General features: G+C 41.9%; 1 protein-coding gene across 1 annotated transcript in view; it reads left to right on the top strand.

The window, feature by feature from the left end:
- The window catches only part of PAH (phenylalanine hydroxylase), a 38,546-nt gene extending 16,105 nt beyond the window's left edge, over positions 1–22,441 (top strand). The window contains exons 4-13 of the mRNA XM_064654830.1: positions 5,055–5,143; positions 7,283–7,350; positions 10,124–10,320; positions 10,690–10,825; positions 12,115–12,184; positions 13,806–13,862; positions 14,862–14,957; positions 15,288–15,421; positions 18,398–18,513; positions 19,113–22,441. Of these exons, the coding sequence (XP_064510900.1) occupies positions 5,055–5,143; positions 7,283–7,350; positions 10,124–10,320; positions 10,690–10,825; positions 12,115–12,184; positions 13,806–13,862; positions 14,862–14,957; positions 15,288–15,421; positions 18,398–18,513; positions 19,113–19,156 (1,007 nt within the window). The 3' untranslated portion in view covers positions 19,157–22,441. The remainder of the gene's footprint in view (positions 1–5,054; positions 5,144–7,282; positions 7,351–10,123; positions 10,321–10,689; positions 10,826–12,114; positions 12,185–13,805; positions 13,863–14,861; positions 14,958–15,287; positions 15,422–18,397; positions 18,514–19,112) is intronic.
- Positions 22,442–23,095: the final 654 nt, after the last annotated feature.

The raw sequence follows: 23,095 nt of genomic DNA, 5'->3' as shown, positions 1-23,095 counted from the left end.
TTTAGGCCAGCTTGCCTTTTAAATGTGTCCTCCTGGCAAATCTGGTCATAGTCCATGGATATGCTTATGTGAAATCATATTCCCAAAACACAGAATGGGAACAGTATACTCCCAGGGAGCAAAATCTCAGAAATATGGTTTATGGGGATATTGCCACACTCCTCTCAGTGGGCAGGTAAAGGCTGGGAATATTTTCTTCTGGAGGCAGTCTGGGATCCCATGGGACTGGTTCTTCTACTGCTGCCTAAAGACGCTCTCATTCTTTCCCTGCTAAGTATTCATTTTTCTCATGCTCATGATTTGAGAAAGAAAAACCCTATTTTGCTGTTTCCTGTAGGAAGCACACAGTACCATTCTTGGGGCACTGCTTTGTGGACACTCAGAGGAAATTTCTGTATTCTGCCCCTTCTGTATAGTTCAGTGTTAAACACGTTTGTGTGCTTTATTGGGCAAGAGATAAATGAATGGCTTTTTCCTTTTTCTTTTTTTTTTCTATTTTTTTTTTGGTCACTTTAACTGCTTTTAGGTTTATTTTTCTTTCAACTAAATGCAAAATATAATCAACATATTCAAATAGTCACAAATACCAGATTTGGATCAACAGTGTAATTTTAGCTGAGAGCAGACCAGCAAAATGCTCTAAATCCAAATGTAGCTTTAGAGCTTCAGATGAGAAGGGTTGGCAGTTCCTGGGCCAAAAGCCCTTTCTACAGATGGAAAGATTTGTTGTGCAAACACAGTGCATCTCTTCATGGCTCTTTTTGGAAACAAGCTGGCTATCTGCAGTCCACTTGGAGCCCATGAATAAAAATAATTAAATATTATTCTGTTGCAGCATTAAGGAAATGCAGACAATTTATTGCATTTCTAAGACAAGCTGGGAGCTGAGGTTCTGTAGGGGCCTTGTTTGCTAAACCCCGAGGCTGGCTAAAGCATTTGAGACTGTCTAAAAATGGGCTAAACCTGGGCCTTGAACTGCTATAAATTGCATAGACCTGTCTTTGACCCTCCTCACAATGGTCTAAATGGAGGAGTTCTGCAGAAGTCCTCTCTGCCCCTGCTTTGCTGCCTCTCATATAAATGGCTTATTAGCATTCTGCTAAGCATTTGACCCCACAGTAATTTGGTCACCACTTGGGTGTCCAGCATGGCCCCATAAATGCTGCTGTTTCACTTACAGACAAATCAATATTTATTACTGATCAGCCCACGTTTGCTCCTCAGACCTTCACAGAGACCCAGTGTTGCAACAGCTTGCCCTGGCAATTCATTAATCGCTGTGCAGACAGACAGTGAGTCTGGCAAATGGGCTGGAGGAGCATGTTGCAAACAAAATATGGGATAGAATCAGCCAGGGGGTAATTTGATTTGATCTTTTAAATAGTTTCTGGGAGGGCTGGGGACAGTCTCCTGGCACTCCACAGCTAGGCAGAAGACCCAGTAGCCCTTTTGCACCCTGGTCCCTGATGCAAGGGCTGTATGGACTTTATGCTGTGTTTGCCCAGAGTCTGTGCTCAGAATCTTTGATTTCCATAAGAGCTGAGAAGGCTCAGGGCTTTCCAGGACCTAACATAACATCAGTTATGCTGGTGCACGTAGCACTAAACATCCTTGGGATTTCCCTTTCACAATCTGCCACTTTCAGCCAGGTCTGCAAGTTCAGAGCTGCTTTCTTTTAGCTACTGCTGGTGTTTGGGTAGACAGGATCAGTAGATTTCTGCCGTGCAGGAGTTGCACAACAGGAAGATAAGGTGTTGCTCCCGTGTAGATGAAAAACAAGTCACCCATCTCCATACCACATCGACCTGGAGTCAGTTTTTTGTAGTCTATTGTAAGCTCCACACAAAGTACTTCGGCAATCTTGAGAAAAAAGTGTATTTAATGAAGGTAAGCCACTATTTTACATCCATTTTTTCATTTGAAGTTTTAATGATTCAAACCCTGCCCCCGAGACCTTTCTGATTCAGGCCAGCAAAATCCTGCAGACATCACTGCCAAAATCCACCGCAGATTTCAGCCCCCACCAATTTGTCTACACAGCCTGGACCCTTCAGTTCGTGGTGTGTCCCTGAGAAGAGTGGTTATTCACTCTAACACTGACAAATCCTTTGCTGTGGGAGTGCCAGGCAGCTTTTTTCCCAGTGCCTAATCTAAAAACATTTACCAGTGTACCTCAGCCCAAGCTGATAGTGGGGAGTCTGAAGCACAGTGGAGCGAGTCCTCCACCATCACACAAAGCTCAGGGATAGAGCCAGGAGATAATACCACATAAAAAACAGGCTCAGGATGGCTGCCTGTGCTCACCCTACACATGGTGTAAGTAGGGACCCCTCTCTAGGGATTGGCCCCTCTCTAGGGATCAAACACACCTTTTTCTACTCCCCCGTCCGACTAGTTTAACTCAAGGGGTTGGAGGTGCAGGAAAGTTTCTAACGACAAGGCGAGAGAGTATTTCTTGAGCAACTAAGAGAACTAGCCGTACATCCAGCAGCAAAGAAACGTATGTGGGGAAGATCTTCCTGAGTCTGCTGCTGCCATCTAGTGACTTGTTCAGGTCTGGTTTTTAGGGTAAAGCAGAAGGGTGCATCTTGGAGAGAGTGGACCAAATCTCACTTCTGCTGAGCGGGAGAAGGGAAAGCAGAGCTGGAGCACCGCTGAGCCCCGTGACGGGTCTCCGCAGCCCGGGGAGCTCAGGCAGCCCAGGATCTTCCTGGCCAGCAGCCACCAGCTGCCTGTTTTTCGTGGCCTGCCTGAAACAAATATGAAGGCTCCCAGGTGGGAGTGCTCATGGAGCCGGGCTGGCCCTGGGGCAGTAGGTCAGGGGCAGTGGACACTCTGCATGGGGCTGAGCCAAAGTGTGACCTGTAAATGCCGTTGCTGCTCCGGCGCCTCTGCACAGGTGACTTGTAGAAACCCAGTGCCACAAGTGCCCTCCACACTGTTGGGCTCAGCAGAAATCACGACTGATTAGTCCCGGAGACAGAGATCCTCTTATCCCATAGGTGGTCCATCAGGTCTGGGATGAGCCCCATCAGCAAGTCACTGCAGGGAACTGATTCAGCAGCAGCTGGCTGGGGATCAGGTTCACTTGGCACAACATACCAAATAAGATGGGGAGGTATCCTGAGTGACAGTGGTCCCAGCTAAGCAAAGAGCCACAGAAGGGAATGAGCTGTTTTCCAAGCTCTGGCTGAGCAAGCAAGGCCTATTTGTGCAAGAAAGTCACTAAATTAATAGCAAAAATTTTATTGATAGAGTCTGCCCCTCGTCTTGGATCAGAGGATCTTTGGGTCATGTTAGACTTTAAATATGTGTTGCTGACTTGTACTCAGTGTGGGGAGCATGTGGGACATGATTCCATGGCCTGAGCATGGTGTACATCCTCAGATGGAGATCTTATGCCCTTTCCACAGAAAAAATAGAACTGGAAATGGTGCAGAGGGAAGTGATAAGAGTGCATGAGATAGCCCACGGTTTCTGTGCCTAAAATACATAGGAAAAGCCAGGAAAACGGAGAGTAGATGGAGGATCTAACAGAGAGATATAAATTCCTAGGTGGCCTGGAAAACGTGAATGACAATTAATAATGCTTATATGCAGGATCTAATTAACAACACTTGAAATAATCAAGTTTAAAAAAAAAAGTGTAGTAATTTTTCATGTCACATGTAAAGAAATGATAGACCTAAATGCTGCAGAGTTTCCTGGAGACAGATGTGTATTTGGGCTCAAAGAACAACTAATTGTATTTGTGAGAAGTTCATCACAGTCTATTAAATTCAGGCTTGACAACTGACTCTAACTTGGACAGAAGGAAAGGGCAAAGATGCAGGCAGCTCCGATCAGAGGGCCAAAAATGTAAGAATGAGGCAACAGAAGGGAGACCCAAGCAAGCTGAACACAGCAGAGCTGGCAGCTCCCAAGATATGCCCAGTCGCCAGCACTACCTAGTAGTGATACTACTGATGCACTTCCCAAAGCAATGACTGGGCAAGGGCCCACAGTTACTGTGCTCCCTCCACTGAGCTCAGCGTTGCAGAGGGATGGGGTGGCCAGGCCCAGTGGTGGCCTGGCTTGATATGCAACTGGATCATCTTGGAGGAGAAGGAATAGAGGGCTGCAGCCTGGTAGAGCCACTGCACATGTGATGGGCCTCTTTCTCTTAAGGGGATATGTGTCAGGAGTCTGCCTAGACCAGTGGGTGAATGCACTCCTGGCTCTGGGAAGGAGGTTGGACCTGGGATAGCTGCTTTATGTACCTAAGAGGTGCAAAGAGCCTTTCGGTGCTGCAATTGCCATGAAAACACTTGACTTCCTCTTTTCTCTGTCTCAACACGCCACATCTGGAAATCCCTGTGATTCTTCTTTGTCCTTCACCTTACTATTTAAGGGGAGGGTCCCATGGACATTACATGCTGTGTAGTCAATGTGGTCCCTTTTCACATGCTGGCTGTGCCACAGGCAGCATGTATAGTGTATGAGTTACAAGGCAATAGAAGACAGACCAACAATGTTAATCAAGTGAATGCATTACTGTATAATGACTGTAGTAATACAGTGTTGATTTGGAGCATTATAGTGCCATTTATCATTTTATTTCAGAATCCTTGTTCAAGAGAGGTCACCACGTGGGTCTTAGAAAGAGATTTTTAGAGCGTCAAATAATTCTGTACCCCTGTTGTAGGGTTTCTTGTTGTTCCTTTGAAAGGGGGAAAAATTCTAGCTATTGTGAAAAATTCCTGCATTTTTCACTGGCCAAGAGACCAGAAGTAATAAACAGAAAATCATAAACATTACAAGCCAGCTCTTCACCAAGGGTTAGATACTCTTGATGTTCTGTATTCTTCCAACAGTGCAAAACAGCCACAAGTTCAAGACAACTTGCACAGTTTGTTCTTGCTTTCTGCTAAAGGAAAAAGGATTACTGCCCAAAGAATTTAGCCCCTTACATATATTTCTTTATGTTTATGGTGAATAAATGGAAAGATCAGAAGATGGTCCCAAACCAAATTACAAAGAAGCATACCAGTCTCTATTTCGTTTTTGTTTTTCAGTGCCATGGTTCCCAAGAAGCATCCAGGAGCTGGACAGGTTTGCCAATCAGATCCTAAGCTACGGAGCAGAACTGGATGCTGATCATCCTGTAAGAGCTTTATTTTTTTAAGTTTTTTTCCTAGTTATTGGGACAGATATTTCTCTCATTTACATTTGCTCTGCTTTAGTACAGATCTAGTAGACTAAGTCTCACATGGTACAGGACAAGGGTGGTACCACATTTCTAGGGTTAGAATCAGCCTAATCCCTGATTATGAAGTAAATCAAACAGAAGGTTGCTTTAATTGAGCAAATACCAGGAGACCCTAAAAGTCATCAGTGGTCATCAGAGCACAGGGCCACCAGAAGGGTACATCTAGTTTTCCCAGATGAGTCTGGTGTGGTCACTTCAGACTCGTTTCGTGTATCACAAACAAGAAAAATTTAAGAAGCAACGTATCATAACCCAGAGATGGGAAGTCTGGTTTTTCATCCTTGATTACATACACGTGATTTAGCTTAGTGTCTTGTTATGCGGTTGTTAAATCTGATGTGGTACTTGTTTAGTGAGACACGACAAAAGAAAAGGTTCTTGGTTCAAAAAGTTTGTGGTTTAAATGGTAGCATCGGAAAGTTTTGTTCACTGACTTAGCTGATAAAAAAATTTGTTTTGTGGTTTTTCAGTTTTTTCAGATACAAGAATATTTTTTGCCTCTATTCCCTCTCCAAGCAAACAACAACTTGTTTTCATTGTCAAAACACACTGACTTCCATGCAGTGCACCAGAAATTGCTGCTATTAGTTTAATTGAGACAGGGTGATTATAAATAAATTACATGCAGCGCAACAAAAATTGCTGCTATTAGTTTTATTGAGATGGAGTGATTAGTCATTCACTACCTATTGCTTAATTCAAGATGTGTTATGTACCATGTACAATGATTCATGATGTTCAGTGTGGTCATATGAAAGGCAGAATGAAAGGAGGTACACTGAGCCAATGGCCCCCTTGTGTGTCATGTGGGAATAGACCAAGATTGTATTTGAAAAAAGAAAAATATATTAAAAGGAATGAAGCATCTTTCCTCTGGTTCCTAGAATTCATTGGTGAGCACTTGTGCCTTAAAAAAGAAAGCCAGCTGCTGGGGTAAATAGGTGTGACAGTCCACAGAGTGCAGGAGAGAAATTAAAGAAGCCTGTGTTTTTAGTAGTTAAAGTGATATATGGTATTTAATCACAGTGATCTCTATGAAAGGTTAATCTTGGCCATTGGCTGCCTCTTTTTGATTCACACTCTGAGATTTACACTCTGCTTCAGCTGTCTTCTGTACTTGGTTGTGTTTCATGGCCTCTCAGTCCAGTTGTGCTGTTCCCCACTAAGAGACGCATTTATGAACGACCACGGTGCCCAGTGAGCTGTTCCCATTTGCCCTGTGGAAGTGCATCCTAGTGTGGGAGGATGTTTCTATACTCCAAGTGCTGAAGGCATTCCTAGCACTGAGGAACTTTTAGTCTAAAAAGCAGGCACACTGGGGTAGGAGAATGGTTATCCTAGATGAAGATTTAGAGGTTTTATTTCTTATCCTTGGTTTTATTGGTAATTAGTTGCAAAGGTCAAGCTCCCAACCACAAGGTCTATTAGACATTCTTTGTAGTCATCAATTCCCTTCGAATGATTGAATTTGAAGTACAAATAGGGCTTTTTGGCCTGTTAAGTGCCTACTGTTCCTCTAGCAGTTTGAAAATGAACACTTTTAAGTGTGGTTCATGCTGAAAATCTGCCTAAAAATCTGATTGAGTTGATGAATGTGTTTCTAGTGTGTTTTGATTCTGCTCCTCTGGAGCAGCCCAGCTGTGCCAGGAACAGCAACAAGCTTCAAGAGAAACCAGAGGGGCATGGTTATCCGAGTGCTGTTAATTCTGTGTATTGCTCTTGCTGGGAGCGCCTTGTTGTTGCTGTAAAGGAGCATGTTTCCCTATTTTGTAGCAAGCAGAAATGGGAAAATGAAAGGACCTGTGGGGCGAGAGGTGCTGTGAGACTGTGACTGAATGGCTGCTCTGGTGGCTCTGCAGACTGGGAAGGAGTGGTGCCCTTTGTGAGCAGAGCCTGGCAGAACGGAGGCAGCTTTCCCACTGCGCTTCCTGCACTTCTCAGACTACACCAGCCATGCCTGAGGGTGCTCAGTGGGAGGAAGGCTGTTCACCATTTGCACTTACACATGGATTGACCGTCCCTGTTTCTCTTCAGGGGTTCAAAGATCCCGTGTACCGGGCCCGGAGGAAGGAGTTTGCAGATATTGCCTACAACTACAGACAGTGAGTACCCAGTGCATGGGCAAAAAGCAAACCCACATCTCTTGCCCTCTCCTAGGGTGCTCACCCTGCTGGCCATCCCTGTTTTTCCGTAAGAATCCTCCTGGTGTTGGCTTTTCTCTGCCATGTGTTTAAATCTTACTGTTCATGCATTTATCCCCAAATCATGACAAAACAAAAGTAAATTGTTCCAGGCACATGTTCAGAAGAGAACATCACCTCCCTTCTTTCCCTCAACACCCCTCTTCCCTGGCTTTGTTGTCTAATTGAGCAGCAGACTCTGTTGCTACTACAAAGACCTGAGCATTGAATAAAGATGCTTCTGGTATTCTCCCCATTAAACCAGGGCTGGGAGAGGAGTGCCTACCATTAACATTAAAGCAGGAGCAGCATGCACTATTAAAATAATGAATAACTTATGGTTCTGATGCTAATCCAGTGTCTGATACCCTACTTTTATCATGTCTGATCCAGCTGCAGTCAGCAATTTGGGCTCTCATTTCCCAAGAACAATGAATGGACAGGTTAAATTCAGAACAGGCTTGGTTGGTTGCTTTCAGTGATCAGATCTGGAGGAGAAAAAGTTCTATTCCCAGAGCCACTCGCACATATAAATTAGTTTTACTAGGCCTGATTCTTGCTGGGACTGATAAAAATTGTGGTTGCAAAGAAAAAATAACTTATATTTTACATTTAGGGCTCCACTTTGCACAGGATGAAAAGATAGCCCCTAAGCAAAAGAGCTAAAAATCCAATCACAAAATGAGAGACAAAACTGAAGTGATTCACGGAAAGTACAAGATATCAGGTAAAAAAAGTCAGTACCTCAGTTCCCAGCTAGGAAATTTGAATAAGACATTGTGTCCAGATATAAATGGTTCTAATGTGTGCTGATAGATATCTCACAAAAGATGTACCTTTCTTGCATGGTAGACAGCAAATTCTATTCTCCAGTTTGTAGGCTTTCACCAAATTGTACACTGAAATAAAGCAAAAAAGTTAACCACCCCTCCCTCCAAGATTTGAACTAAACCAGTATGTTCCAAGATGTAACTTATTAATATTTAATCTGTTATCCAGATCTTCAGTTACTTTGGAAACAGAGCCTGTATAGACCTAGACTTAAGTCCCAAATGAACCTTTCATGTGAAGTTCTCAGACTTTCCAATTAGGTCTTTCAGTAAATAGGGTGTCAAAGCCCATGTCTGGGCTTCTGGGGCTCATGGAAAGAAGGTATGTGGGTTTTGTGACTTTGTGTGTTAATTCAGGAAGGCACAGATGGATCTGTGATGTCTTTGTCTTGGGTGCTACACCACAACATACCTTTCAGGCTCTGCAGTGGGGAGGAGAGGTCAGAGGTTGTCTCCAGCATAGGGCGACAGAGATACAGAGAAGCAGGCAGGAGGAGAGGCACAACCAAAGTTTTTAGGCTTCATGGGAAGTATATGAAAAGGCAAATGTGCTTAGCTTGTGAAGGTGCTACCCGGTTGCAAAGGTGAGATGGGTCAGCGGTTGCTTGTCTTGTACTCTTCTTCCCATCTTCAATTCCATTCTTTTCTGTATCCCTTTTTTGCACCTATTTTATCCTCTTTCTTTATTATGTTTGCCTCTACTTTTCCTTTGCTCTCTGCCTCCTCTCCTGATAGATTTACCCACTGTTTTTGTTGAATGCCTAATTTTCCTGACTTCTCTTTTCTTTGCTTTTAGCTTGCCTCTTCCTTCTGCCTTCCTTTGCCTCCAGCCCCACCAATCCTAAAATTTTTTAATTGAAATTAATTGAAATTGAAATAACCCTTGAAGGTGTTTGAGGATTACTTGGAAGTGCTATAGGAACAACAATCCCCCAGAAATCCTCATAATTCAACAGGATGTTTAAAGCTCCACAGATCAAGGAGGGCTGATACAGAGAGTCAGAAAAGGATGGTACTCCAGAGGAGCTGCCCTGAGGCTCAAGAAAAAAAATGAGGGAGTAGGAGATTGTAGGGTGTCATCAAGAGTTTAACAATGGGTCTCTGGGGCTTGGAAAACTCCAGCATTATTCCAACAGTGATGTTAACCCTATTAAGTTACTTAAAACCCTTTGATTTTTCAAAGCTGCTGGATTCACCTATGGCCCTAACATTATTGCTGAGGAATTGGCTATTCACAGGAGGCCAGACTGCATTACTTGTGATTGTATGACTCCTGTTAGCTTCAGCATGAGCTAAGCACATGGAGGCCTGAGGGAGGGATTTGACTCAAAATTGCTCATTACAATTATAAAAAGTCAAATTGGCTGGACTCTGCATCTGTTACAGCATAAAGTAAAGATCAGAATTTCTCTGCCACTCCAACAGAGTTTTATTAAGCTGATGGTTTCCCTGTTGTTACAAAAACAATTAATATAATGCACATTAGAGCAAGAAATAAAGCAGCTACTTCATATCTAGAAATGCAAAAAAGAAGAACATCTTGATAAAACAAATAAGCACTGATTTATTTTTAACACAATAATGCAAGGAGCTGTCTAATGGCCAATATCTCAGCCAAGGTCAGTAGAGCCCTTTCCAGCCAGTGCCTAGGGACAAGTGAGGCTCCTTTTGCATCTACATGTCAGACCAAAGGCATCTTCCCTCCTGCACCAGGAACTCCTGGTCAGCCCAAGTAAACCTGCAATATGAAGCAGAATAAGAAAACTGTTTTGAAAATAGCAAGTGTAAAAGGAGAAAGAGTGTGGTGCTGGTGGCATATGACATCTTCTGTGTCGCTGCTACGGAGGGTACCATTTTGTTTCTAGTGGCCAACCTATTCCTCGTATCATCTATACGGAAGAAGAAAAGAAAACGTGGGGCACTGTCTTCAGGGAGCTGAAGAGTCTCTATCCAACTCATGCTTGTTATGAACACAACCATGTGTTCCCACTGCTGGAGAAGTACTGTGGCTACCAAGAGGACAATATTCCCCAGCTTGAAGATGTTTCAAACTTCTTGCAGAGTAAGTTTGAAGCACCTAAAAGAACCAGATGAAATTAGAGGCCTCAGCTATCAGTGGGGGTGATGCTTCCAGAGATGTAAAAACAGTCCCTGCTTTACCATAGGCTCCCTATGGTATGACTTAACCTGTGTCCCAGGTCCCTCTCTAATGCTTCCAGGGGTACAGTTGGACAGATGTTCAGATGCTGTGCTGGTGGGATATATGAGTAACAAATTCCCTGCTCTTTCACAATTAAACTCTGTTTAACATAAAGAGAGAAAAAACCAAACCAACCCCAAAACAATTAACAAACTTCCACTGCAAGAAGTCTGGATATGGATAAATTGAACACATTAGCTGTTTTTAAGATTCCATGTTTTTTCCCTTCAGGCTGCACTGGATTTCGCCTGCGTCCTGTTGCAGGTTTACTGTCCTCTCGGGATTTCTTGGCTGGGCTGGCATTTCGAGTATTCCACTCTACACAGTATATTCGCCATGCATCCAAACCCATGTACACACCAGAGCCGTAAGTACTTTGGCACAAAAAGTGTGTAAAGTTGCAGCAGACTAACAGCAGGGTCAGTGCAACCGATAATAACCATGTGGGAATCGGGAGCACTCCTGGGAACAGAGCTAATGGAGAGCAGCCAAGTGACTACTCTCTTCTGAAAACTTTTCCAGAACATTTCTAGTCTTTTTAACAATTTTCATCCTCTTCTGCAAGTTCTTCTGGGGCAAATGAGATGGTTTTGCTACTGAAGGCATGCTTCTCTGGTGGCTGGGATGCAAGAGAACAGTGTACTAACACAGCTTAGCTATTAACACCCAAATAGTGGTGTGAAATCTAGTGCAGGAATGACTCAACATGTTGCAAGCAAGGTTCTGGCAGCAAGATAGGGGAAGCCCAGACCACTGAACCCATTACTTTTTCAGTTTTACGTTGGAATGTTTCTCTCTGTCCCTGTCCATTGTCCTTTTCCACTTGCCATTTTCAAAACAGTTTTCTCATTCTGCTTCATATTGTTGCAATTCTTCCTCACCTCACTTACTGTTTCTTTTCTCCTTACTTCCCACAACCTCTTCTCCCTTCCTTTATTCTAGTTTCATTCTTCTGATTTTACTTCCTGCTTTTGCTCACCCTATTCTCATCCTGCACAAAGCCAGGCTGAAATGTTTTCCACAGTCCTGGCCTTCTTGAGAGCATCTTATGCCTCTCCCTTTTCCATCTCACCAAATCACTTCTCAGTATTTGAAAAATCTAACAGTCCTTAGGTGAGAGATTTGCCTGTCCAGCTGCCAACTTCAACTAGTGATGAAATAATCCTACCTATTTCATCATATGTAGCTTTCACCTCTCAGTGGGAGGCTATGGGCCTGAACAGGGACTGGACTTGAGCTCTTGAGGTACATGTTGACATTATGGTGAGTTGTCTTAGTTGCCTGAGATCCATCTAAAAATGTTTTTTGTCCTTGAGACTGAAACATCTATGTTCTCTTTGGTGGGGTGATATCTTTCTGGGCTTTCTTGAGCTGGGTGGGCAGTTAAATGGATGGTTTTCTTCCATAACAAAAAACAAATAGTGTATCATCCTTCTGCTGAGTGATGTATGATGACAAAAGCACTGAAAATCCTGGATTTTGCAAGTATTTCCATCATGAGAATAATCTTAGAGCAAAATGTTTTCCTGGGAGCGATATTTTCTTGCAGGAGCAAATGCATTACGCTCTTGCCTATGTGCTGACTCTGGGGTGTTCATCCAGCATTGCTGGACTTTTCCTGTATCACAGTAATTCAGATGTCATCTTTTCCTACAGTGATATTTGTCATGAGCTGCTAGGACATGTGCCTCTTTTCGCTGACCCCAGTTTTGCTCAGTTTTCCCAGGTAAGTTGCTCAGTGGTTATACTATTTGTATGATTGAACACACGAAAGACTAGGCAATTCAGAGGATGATCCAAGAGCTACGAAGGATGGTGTGGATTCACCTTTAAGCATACTGTTTAAGAGCGTCTGAGATTATTTATTTATTGCTCCAAACTTAGGTGAAATCAACTCCAAATATCGTCTTGTGTGAGTTGTTTTTTTACAGGCAACCCCTTTGTGAAGCCATCTTCTGAAAACCTTTTTGCAAATGTTGATCCTTCTGAGCAAAGTTACTTTGAGCAAAGGAGAGTTACTTTTGAGCAAAATAGCTCTTGAGTCAGATGAATTATTATCCCACCATGATCTTCAAATATGGGAAAGTGGGGATTTTTTGTTTGTTTTGTTTTCTGTTGAAGCCACATAGAAGGCTGAGTAAAGTGAGGAATTGTCCCAGCTGTAAGCATGGGAGAAGGCTGGAGAGGAGCTTTCTTTTGGTAGTGTTAATGTCTCTGGAAAAGAAGCCAAACCTTGATGGAGTAAATTTTTGCCTGCCTCTTACCAGAAAACATGAAAAAACACAAACATAGAAAGGCAGAACGGCAGAGAGAAAGAGGAAAAGAGAGAAGGAGAAAAAGAGAAAGAAAGAAAGAAAGAAAAAAAGAAAAAGAAAGAAAAAGAAAGAAAGAAGGATGGAGTATAGAGAATGGAAGGAACGGGGGGAGGGAGGCAGGAAGGAAGGAAGGTAAGCAGGAAGGAAGACAGGAAGGAATGCAGGAAGGCAGAAAGGTGGAAGGAAGGCAGGAATGAGGAAGGAAGGCAGAAAGGAAGGCAGGAAGGCAGGAAGGAAGAGAAAATGGACTTCATGTAACATCTCAGAAGAGGAAGTTGCTTTGATCTAGTTAGTAAGTTCTCAGTATTGCCTACAGGTTCTTCCCTTTTCCAGAATTGGGGTTTCCTTCAAGACAAGTCATCTTATATCTTGGCTTACTAGGATTTGACATGGTGACAGTTGCTCCAATGTCTTTGGAGTGTGTGTGGGAGGCCCTCTGATTTTGCACTATGCAGTCCTCACTAGATAAAATAGAGAAAGGAACCTGGTCATATATAGTCTTGTGTGTCTGCCTTCTGAATCTGACTATTACATGCCTCCTGGAAAAGTCTCCATTATTTCCCAAGGTATGAATAAGCTCTTTCAAATCATGCCCTGTCATTCAGACAAAATAGCTCATTCAAGGCTCCAGGAAAAGTCCTTTAATCAGGGCCCATCAAAACAGAGAGGAATATATAAGGTGTGTGTGTCTGATTGATTTGCCTCCTTTTGTCCCTATCGTTCTCTCAGATGTGCATTTTAGATTTGATCAAAAGCCTGTCAAAGCAAGAATAAAATGTTATTTGACCTCAATGGGCTTTGTACCAGGCACAAAGGATCATGCCTTGTAAATGACATTTGGACAAGACCCTTTGTTCATTTTTGGAGAGATTTCTGGTTTAAAATTGATCTTGCATGATAGGAACATGTCCTGTAAACATTTGTGTGTGGTAGTAAGCAATGGTAACATTTAAAATGTGAGCAATTACATAATATGGGACAGGAAGAATGTTTGCAATAAACAGCTTGAAGAATAATGGTTTATTGTTACAGGAAATTGGACTGGCATCTCTGGGAGCTCCAGATGATTTCATCGAGAAACTTGCTACGGTAATTTAATAAATGAGGGCTCAATTTTCCAAAGCGCCCTGTGTTGTCTTAATTCTGCTGCCACTGAAGTCACTGATAGAACTCCCATAGAGTTGAATGAGAACAGAGTGAAGACCATGATTGGAAAACCCCACCCTGAAACAGTTGCATTAAAGGAAAATAGCTTTGGCACCCCTTATTCAAAGTGACAGTTGTGATTAAACACAGAAGCCCAGACAAGATTTCCTCCAGCACAAACATATTGGGCAAGAAAAGATGGTATGTTACTACATCCCCACAGGAAATTTCAGGAGGCAGCTTCAGTAGCTGTTCTAACTGCAAGCATCTCTTCCCTTCCACTCTGCCAGGCAGATAATGTCCTCTGCAGTCAATGTCACTCACCTGAATGCTACTCTGAGACTACTGAGACCCAGAGTTGCAAAGTTCAAATAAAAGCAAGGGTATTCCTGTGAGATTAGTGTCACCAGTGCAAACCCACCTGGGCAAAGCATTGCACAGCTTTGATGCTTCTGATAGATGAGGTAGTTCTTTTGAGCCAGGGCAGGTATCCCTTCAAAATGACAGACCAAGGAGTCAGACTAGACCACACACCATCTTCCTTCACTATTGCACTAGCAACCTGCTCATCCTCTTGTTGCTGCAGTTAGATGTCTTCTGTGTGAAGCAGGACACAAACTTTTATAAACTCAGGTTGAAACTTTTACTGGGTTGACCAGCCAAAGTAAAGCTTTATTGCTCTAATTTCATTGCCTCTGCTGACAAAGAAGAACAGAGTAAAACACAACTGTGTTTGTCAGGGAACTGAACTGCTTCTCAGGCACATGGAGTCTAGCTCTGTGCTAGAGAAGAATTTCAGTCTGAGGGGACATTTGTTGCATTTATACATTTGAATTTGACACATGACAACATTTTAAATAGAAATTCAAACTCCAAATGTATTCATTTAGACATACCTGTTTTGATCAAGGAATCATAATTTCTGTCTAATTTTCTTGCTAGGTTTATTGGTTTACAGTGGAGTTTGGACTGTGTAAGGAAGGTGATTCACTGAAGGCATATGGTGCAGGTCTGCTGTCTTCATTTGGGGAGCTTCAGGTGTGTTCTAGAAAACATTCTGAATATGTTTATAATCGCTAAAATTTCTCTTCTAAATATCTTCAGATCTTTATTTTTGCTTCATACTTTGTGCATAGAAATAGCATGAAATGTCATACTTCATTGAAGAGCTCTGATAAGTGTGTAGGTGTATGCAAACACAAGGAACTCATACCTGTTTCTTTCGTAGTGGGTGGCATTATCATTGTATACCACAGAAGCAACTCTTTCCTGTCTGAGGTGGGATGGAGTTCAGTGGGTCTATATTTCTTTCACAGCACATTTAAACACTTTTAAACAGAAATAAATTTCTTATCTTTTTGTTCATAGTATTGTTTATCAAGTGAACCTGAGATTCAGCCCCTAGTCCTGGAGAAGACTTCTGTGCAGAAGTACCCTGTTACTGAGTTCCAGCCTATCTACTATGTTGCTGAAAGTTTTAAAGATGCAAAAGAAAAGCTAAGGTAAGCCAGTCATTCCAGAGAAGATCCCATTTCTTGTCCATTGCAAATGCAGTGCATCCCGTTGTCATAATGGATCTTGGGTTGACAATAATGTTTCAAGAGGCATTAGAAAAAGATGGTGCAAAGCTTAAAGAGTTGGTATCAGTTGGTATCTTCAGAATCTTGGGCAAATATGAGCAGTAATGGGAACATACCTTACACATGAAGCCAAGAATTTGTGTTTAGTGTAATAAGAGTCTCATCTAACCAAAATGCAACAAAAAAAAAATACCAGTCCAATTGCAATGATACTAATACTTAGGGTCAAAGCTGGATAATTAATGCAAAACAGGCTCTTTTATCATTACTAGAGTTAACAGTTCTTGTAAAAAAAGAAATCTCCTAGCATCTACTCCTTTACCTCTGAGGTTATGCTCACCCTTAAACTTTGTGTTGTGTCTTAAGTCAACAGTTTCAATCTTGTGGTTGTCAAGTAACAAGCACCTTGAGGTCTTCAGAGCAGGACTGTGATGTTAATGAAGGGAGTTTCCCCTCTCTTTTTGTGAGGAGATGGGCAGTATCAGTGCTTCTTTTCTTCTTCCTCAACCCTGAGGACCATTTTTATGTTTTCTAACATGCTTTATCTCTTGCTTTTCCTACATTGGCCTCCAAATCTGTGTTACTTCTGAATTTACTATTTATGCTAAATATTTTTGTCTTTATCCCCTTGGTTTCCTCTAAACTGCTTTTTCTCCATTCCTAAGTTTGCTTTACTGTGAATAATTGAGAAGTGGGAGTTGTTGATAGCCCAGGGACCAGCAGCATCATGCTTGAGCCTTTAGTGCCTCTGTTATCAGCCCATGCCGATTCTCCTTTATGTTGCATCATTACTTGAGGGTCAGACTTAGTTCACTATATACAGTATAACTATTTGTTATTTCTGCCTATATAAAAATTATTAACAGTAGGCATTATAGTTCACAATTATTCGGAATTAAGCAAAACTAAAACAAATTAGGTAATAGCTCCATGGTCATTAGACAATTGTTATTACAGATAAACAATACTTCAAGCAAGCCTAATATCCCCGATCCTGAGGCCTGTGTGGTTAGCTTAATACAAAGCCTCCAGCTTGTTACCAGCAGTGTGTTTACAAGACTACAAGGCTACGCAGTAAATCTTTCAGTCATCTGTGACTCAAATACAGATTCAGTTCCAGTTCAGTAAGATTTTGAAATAGTGGTCCAGGTTCAGTTCTGGTTCTTGAAACAAGAATGGCTCAGACTGTGTTTGGAGTTCAGCTTGGATTTCACCTCACAACAGTATTTCTATTCCTGTTAAAAAAAACACCACCATATTTCTGGATGTTAGTCAAGCCACTGGGGGGTTAGCCTTGGTTCACACTCAACAAATTTTTCATTCGGAGATGGCACACAAGGACTTGTCCCAGACCTGCAGTTTCTTATCTTTCTCTCTACCATTCATGGATAAACATCTTCTGCTACTCCAGACTCCTCAGCTCCAAGGTCTTCCTAGCTACCTCCCCTGCTGCTTCTTTAGTCATCATAGGCCTGCAGCTTCTCCTTTTGCCCTTTTCTCTGGGATAACATCTAAGAAAGATGTCCTTCTCTTCTGATCTATGTCATTAGCATCCTGCACGTAGTTTCTATCTTCTCTATATCTATCTTCTCTGTTTCTATCTACTTCTATCTACTCTAACTGAGTAGGAAGTTCCTTGAGGAAGATGCTGCCTTACTTAATAAAAAATATCTTGGAGCTTCTTTTATTTGTTTCAAGGACCAAATTGAAAAAGTGGTTAAATTGAAATAGGGGCCTGGGTGCTGTTTGAGCGTCTGTTAGGGGCTTGCACCTGGACATGTTGTTTATGTGTAACAGAAAACATTCCTGAAAAATTATCCTGAGATTGACCTAAAACTTTTCAGTTTAAGGCATTCATCTTCTGATTAGGATCTTACCTTCAGCTGAAATTTAGGAAGACCATCTTCTAATGTGATCTCCCCTCTTATTAAAACTAGACCGATGCCACTGAATTTGTCATAGTCAACATAGGATTTTTTCCCTGTCTTGCCTTGTGGTCTGCTTGCACTGAATTCTGTTTGAGACAGTGGCCTTATCTGATAATAATTAGGTCTAAACTGAAGAAACATTGTGGGGGCATGCAGCATATTCCACTGTTCTGGGCATTTGAGATTTACCATGCTGAGTCACAGTCTGTATAGTGCAGCTTCATAATCAACTCCTGCGTGCTTTCCTTCCTCTTTCAGCAATAACTTCAGTAATCCAAAGCAGATATATAAGCTAGTATCCTGCTGGGGTCTAAAAGAAGCCTGGAACAATAGCTCTGACTGTCTCATTCCATTCAGAGTCTTTCTTTCCACAGTTCTGTGGTTATGCAAATTAGTATTTTCCCAAGATACCAAGATCTTAATGCTTCTGCCATGGATTAACTATTTTGCAAAAGAGAACACTGCAAATAAGGGGTGAAAAGAATGCTGCTTCACTCCATTGACTATCTCCTATCTTTGAAATTACCTGGAAACTTCTACCAACCATGCCAGAAGTTAGCTCTCTGCTTGCTCCTTGGTATGCCAGGATGGCATAGGCACTTGACCTTATTTTCCCAGAAACTTCGGACTTGGATTAGAATCTCTATATTTTGCATCACTGGAAGGAAAATGAGATTTTAAAGTTTGGCAGATCCCAGTGCTACACAGTTGGCCTGTACCAGGAGCAGTGTTGCCATGCCAATAACTTAATTAGTCCTGTTCAGGAAAAACTAAAGGTGGTAGGGACAAATGCAGATTCAAGTGTGTTGCAGGATGCTGTAGGTCTCAGATCACTCAGCAGGAATTTCAGTTATTTCCTCTGATGGATTTTCTTATCCCCCTGATCAACAAATTCACACATCAAGAAAAGAGCGAGTTAGTGAAAAAAATAGATTTTCAACTTTATATTTATTAACATATTTTTTCTCAGGAAATTTGCTCAAACGATCCCTCGTCCTTTTTCTGTTCGGTATAATCCCTACACCCAGAGGATTGAAGTCTTGGACAATGCAAAGCAGCTGAAGAACTTAGCTGACACTATCAATAGTAAGCAGTTACAGATTTGTTACCTTGAATTCTTCCAAACTTGGGTCAGAAATAGGAACCGCAAAGCAGATTCTGTCTGGTTTTATTTAATGTTCTGAGCCTGACCAAGATAAAGCAGCACACATCTCCTTTCTCAGGCAGAAAATAATTGTAGACAAACTTAGCAAGCATTTTCACTTGATTGTAGCTTCTTTAATCTGAAATACCCAGTTTTAGTGGAGGTGTTAGGAAAGGTCAGATGGCCTTGAGATGAATTCTGATGTGTGGCTCCAGCTGTTTTCAGTAAAGAAGAGAAGGAGAAGCTGGGCTTTAATCACATTTCCTTTTGCCATTCTAACCTTTTTCCTGATACATTTTCCCCCTCACGTTGGCTAGCCTGCCAAGAGCCAGCACTTCTGATACCGTGAGCCAGCCTTTTATGGCTGATGAAGGCAAAGGGCTGACTCTGCAGACCTTACTGCAGCAATAAATGTGTCCAATCCAGCACTTCTTTACTCACCTTATTCTTTCAGGGAATGGATATAAGGGGTAAAAAATATACAGGAGTGTTAGAAATGTGCTAGCTCTAGAATTAACTACTCTGATTATCACTGTTGCAGGTGAGATTGGACTCCTTTGCAATGCCCTCCAGAAGATAAAATGAAGATTTGTTGTAACTTGCTAATTACTGGCTACTGGCTAGAAGCTGCCATGTGCAAATGTCAGTCTTCATCTAGCCTCAGTCTGTTATATTCCAGTGTACTGCATGAATGCTTATGTTATATATCTTAATTATTATAGATTAGCAGAGATATAGGCATCTGCAGGTGACCCTTGACTTTTTTGGCCTTCAGACACTAATCCATTTTTTCTCACTAATGCATAAAAATTACCTTATTTCTGGGAATCTGGGGAAAGCCTCCATATGTCTTGTTCCGAAGATTAGCCAAAGGAGATCTTCACCATGCAGATCTATAGCCTGCTGCACCTGTGAGATTGCATTACCACTCTGGGACCAGGGACAGGATGTCAGTGATGAACAAACTAATCCTCTTCGCTTTCTCTCACAATCACTCTCCCCTCAGTTCCTCACATTTGTCCAAGGTTCCCATGGAGTCTCAAACTCTATACCTTTCAGGACATATACATGTTCTTCTTGACCCTCCGTACTTTTACTTCTACACACAAACACCTCTATCCTGAATTGTTTATTTTTTCTAAAACTATGATATTGCCATTGATCCAAAGCACAGATGCTAGCAGAAAAGATAATAAATATGGTGCAGCCTCATTAACAAAGATTTATCAGCTAGTATAAATATACTGTATTTACACAAGCACCAATCTCAAAAGATCTGTGCAAGTCAAGAATACTGCATGCTATGATGTGTCATTGGTCTGCAGAGTGGAATCCATATGCAAGCCACTGAGCCTGCTTATCCAGAACAGTCTGTGCCTCCATACAGTATCCACAAAAAAAAGCCCCTTCGGAGGGGAGTTACTTAAAGGCAACTCTGTGTGGCTTTTTGCAGTTGGATGTGAGGTCAGTTCTGTGCAAGGAAGAAACCATGCAGGTGTTTTAACAGGGCTTCATTACTAGTCCAGTCTCAGAGCTGTGCTGTCTGTAATGTTGTGCAATATCACGAATTCAGAGCTGATTCAGGAACAGTAATTTTATGGAAGGAGAGATCTCTCTTAATAGACATACTCAGCTACTCACTGTGGAAGGCTGACTGTGAAGGTTAGCTTTTGCTGTGTCTGTCCTTCTCTGAGACTGCCTTATTCAGTATGAGGTGCCTCCTAACTTTCTGGACTCACAATCTAGAAGGTAGATTACCAGCACGCTGATACCAGCACACTGGAAATGGAGAAGAACTGGTCCTTTCACTAGGGTCCCCACCAAAGCCATGGAGAACCTGGGTTACTTGTTTCCTAGTCTGACTGCATTCAAACCCAAATGTCATTTTTCAAGACAGGTCCTAAGTCATGATACCTTTTTGAATCTTAATCTCCCATTCGAGCTTTAATCTCCCTTTTGTTGGTGAAAGCGGTTTTGTTTTTCCTGGAGTACATCTCAGCTGAGTCAGCAAACGGAACCAGAGGTGATTTCAGCTTAACCCAATGGCTGAGCATGGAGAGAGAAGATCTTTGCTGTTCAGTAAGCCATTTCTGCATTTATCCAATAGCTTTCACTCAAATCAGTTAAAAGACTTCTTGAACTGGTCTATATTGTGTAATCCGTCCTTGTAGCTCCCTAGTTGAAGGAGGGAGATCAGCACTTGTAAGCTGGAACAGAATGGAGCAAAGCAAAACTGAACAGTATTTTTTGCTTGAAACATTTCTGCATCATGATACTAACGCAAATCAAGGGTCACATTTCTGTTAGAAGATCCAAAGATGGAGAGGGATTTGAAAGTCCATGAGTCTCATACCTTCCATTGTACTTGTTTTGTATTTGTAGTTTGAAAATCAATAGAGTTTCAATGTGAGCATCATCCTTTAGGAAGATAGAAAATACAGCTGTTTTCATTATATTTATGGTGTGTAATAATATCAGTCTAAGTATACCAGCTGGAACCCTTTTCAATTGACATATACTTATGCAAAATAGTATCATTTTGATGCTTTGAAGTAACCTTTTTTATCTCTGTATCTTTTTTATTCCTTTTTTTTCTCATGACAATGTCTGTATAGATTTTTCAATCCTGCTTGACATGTATTTTCAGTGTGAAAGTAGCCCACATTTTTCTCTTTTAATATAAGAGGACCCATAAGGTAATTGTATGCCACAAAGAGACAATTTCATCCCACAGGTAAAGACTTTCAAACTAACCTCAGACAGCTTTCCAAGCTTCTCTGCTTCTGGCTGTTGTTATGAGTGATAGCAGCAGTAGATCTATAGTGATATTGAAAACCCAGGATTCATGATTGTCTTTTATGTGCAAGCAGAATAGTTAGAGAATATTGATGCCACATCTGATTCTGTGTCCCTTAATGCAGGTTTAAATGATCAATAGCTCCAGCCAAAGCAGCATAACATGGCTGTTCAGCAAGACTGAGAGATGAGAAAAAGTAAAATGTTCGGTATTTAAAAAGCAGAGAAAATGTACAGAAAGCAGATTTTCTCACAGAACAAATTAACTTGTGCATACGTGCTTTAAATAGTATTCCTTAATGGGCGACTTCTTATTTCCATGCTTAAAGAAAATTAAAGCTGTGTAGGAAAATGCCTTTTGCATTATCTGACCAGTGTAATTCCACCTTGTAAAGTAACCACACAAGTCAGTCAGAATTAAATACCCAGGTAGGAGGGAATGCCCATCTGAGGTGTGCTCCAATGCAAAAAAAAGGCTCTCTTGCGCTGTTTGACTATTACTCATTCGGAAAGATCATGAAAATTATGTAAACAAAAAAACCCTCTCTTAATGTGTGCAATTACCTAGAAACGCACAACAAAGCCTAGCTTGCTCTATATTTGTATTCCATAAATCTTTGAATGTTACTCTAACTAACCTATCCAAAGCTAATCTTTAAGTAACACTTCCTCTGTTCTGTTCCACTGTGATCACATTTCTTGATGTCCCCATCTCCAGCTGTTTCAGGTGATCAAAGAGGCCCTTTCATGAGGCCCTTTTCCTTTACAGTGACTTTGACCAATGTCAATGATTGTGATGAAGGGGGGTCTTGTTGGTACAGGTTACACAGGGAGGTGGACTCCTCTGGGTGTCTTAAAATCCCTAAATCTGACAACAGCTTGGAGAAGGGACACTTTATTCCCCAAAGGATGCAGAAATTATTGAAAGAGGGATTAAGCACCGGAGCACTGTAGTAGTGTGTTGTTTTTAAACCTGTCTCTTTGCTGCTTCAAACCATGCTGACAGTTGTCAGAGATGATGTTCAAATGTAACCATGTAAATTTATCTAAATAAACAGAAATATTAATGCTGCATCTGTCTCAAATGAGTGGCAGTCTGCTCATACAGGGTGGATATATCTGCAATGGTAACAGATGAAAAACATACAGGTAATCTGCTGATCAGACATGGTCTTTTAAAGAACCCACTCAGGGGTTCATGAAAGAGGGTGAGCCTACTCTTGTGGTGAGAGAGTTTCACCTTCTGCAAAGAGAAGCTGCCTGTCCCCACGGGAAAGGATGACACACTGTACTCCAGTCCATCTATAGCCCTCTAAACTGCAGTATCCAGCCTGAGACCTCTCCTCCTGCACTCCTAGAGGTCCCCAAGAGTGCTGACAAATGAACTCTGGTAAGCTGAGTTACATCGCTGGTGAGGTCTTCCAAGACCTGTTCAAGGCACAGTTTTGAGGTGTTATTGGGATGTCCACTGGTTGGGCAAGGACTTTTCACCACCCGGAGAGCCAGACCTCTCTGTCCTGTTTCTACAGAGGGATACAAAGCTGTGTCATAAGCTGTGCTGCTCCAGCTGCCACTCTGGCTGATGAGTCCAGTCTGCCTCTATAGAGAAACCTCAATTTGTAAGCAAAACCTGATTAGTGCTGTGCAAACATACAGGCATGGGACTCTGACACTAGAGTATAAAGACAGCCACAGGAGCCTGATGTCCCTGCTCTGACAGTATTTGTG

The sequence above is a fragment of the Pseudopipra pipra genome, chromosome 5 (genome assembly GCF_036250125.1).
Source record: "Pseudopipra pipra isolate bDixPip1 chromosome 5, bDixPip1.hap1, whole genome shotgun sequence".
In the NCBI taxonomy this organism is placed as follows: Eukaryota; Metazoa; Chordata; class Aves; order Passeriformes; family Pipridae; genus Pseudopipra; species Pseudopipra pipra.
This window is presented reverse-complemented; position numbering and strand designations above follow the sequence as displayed.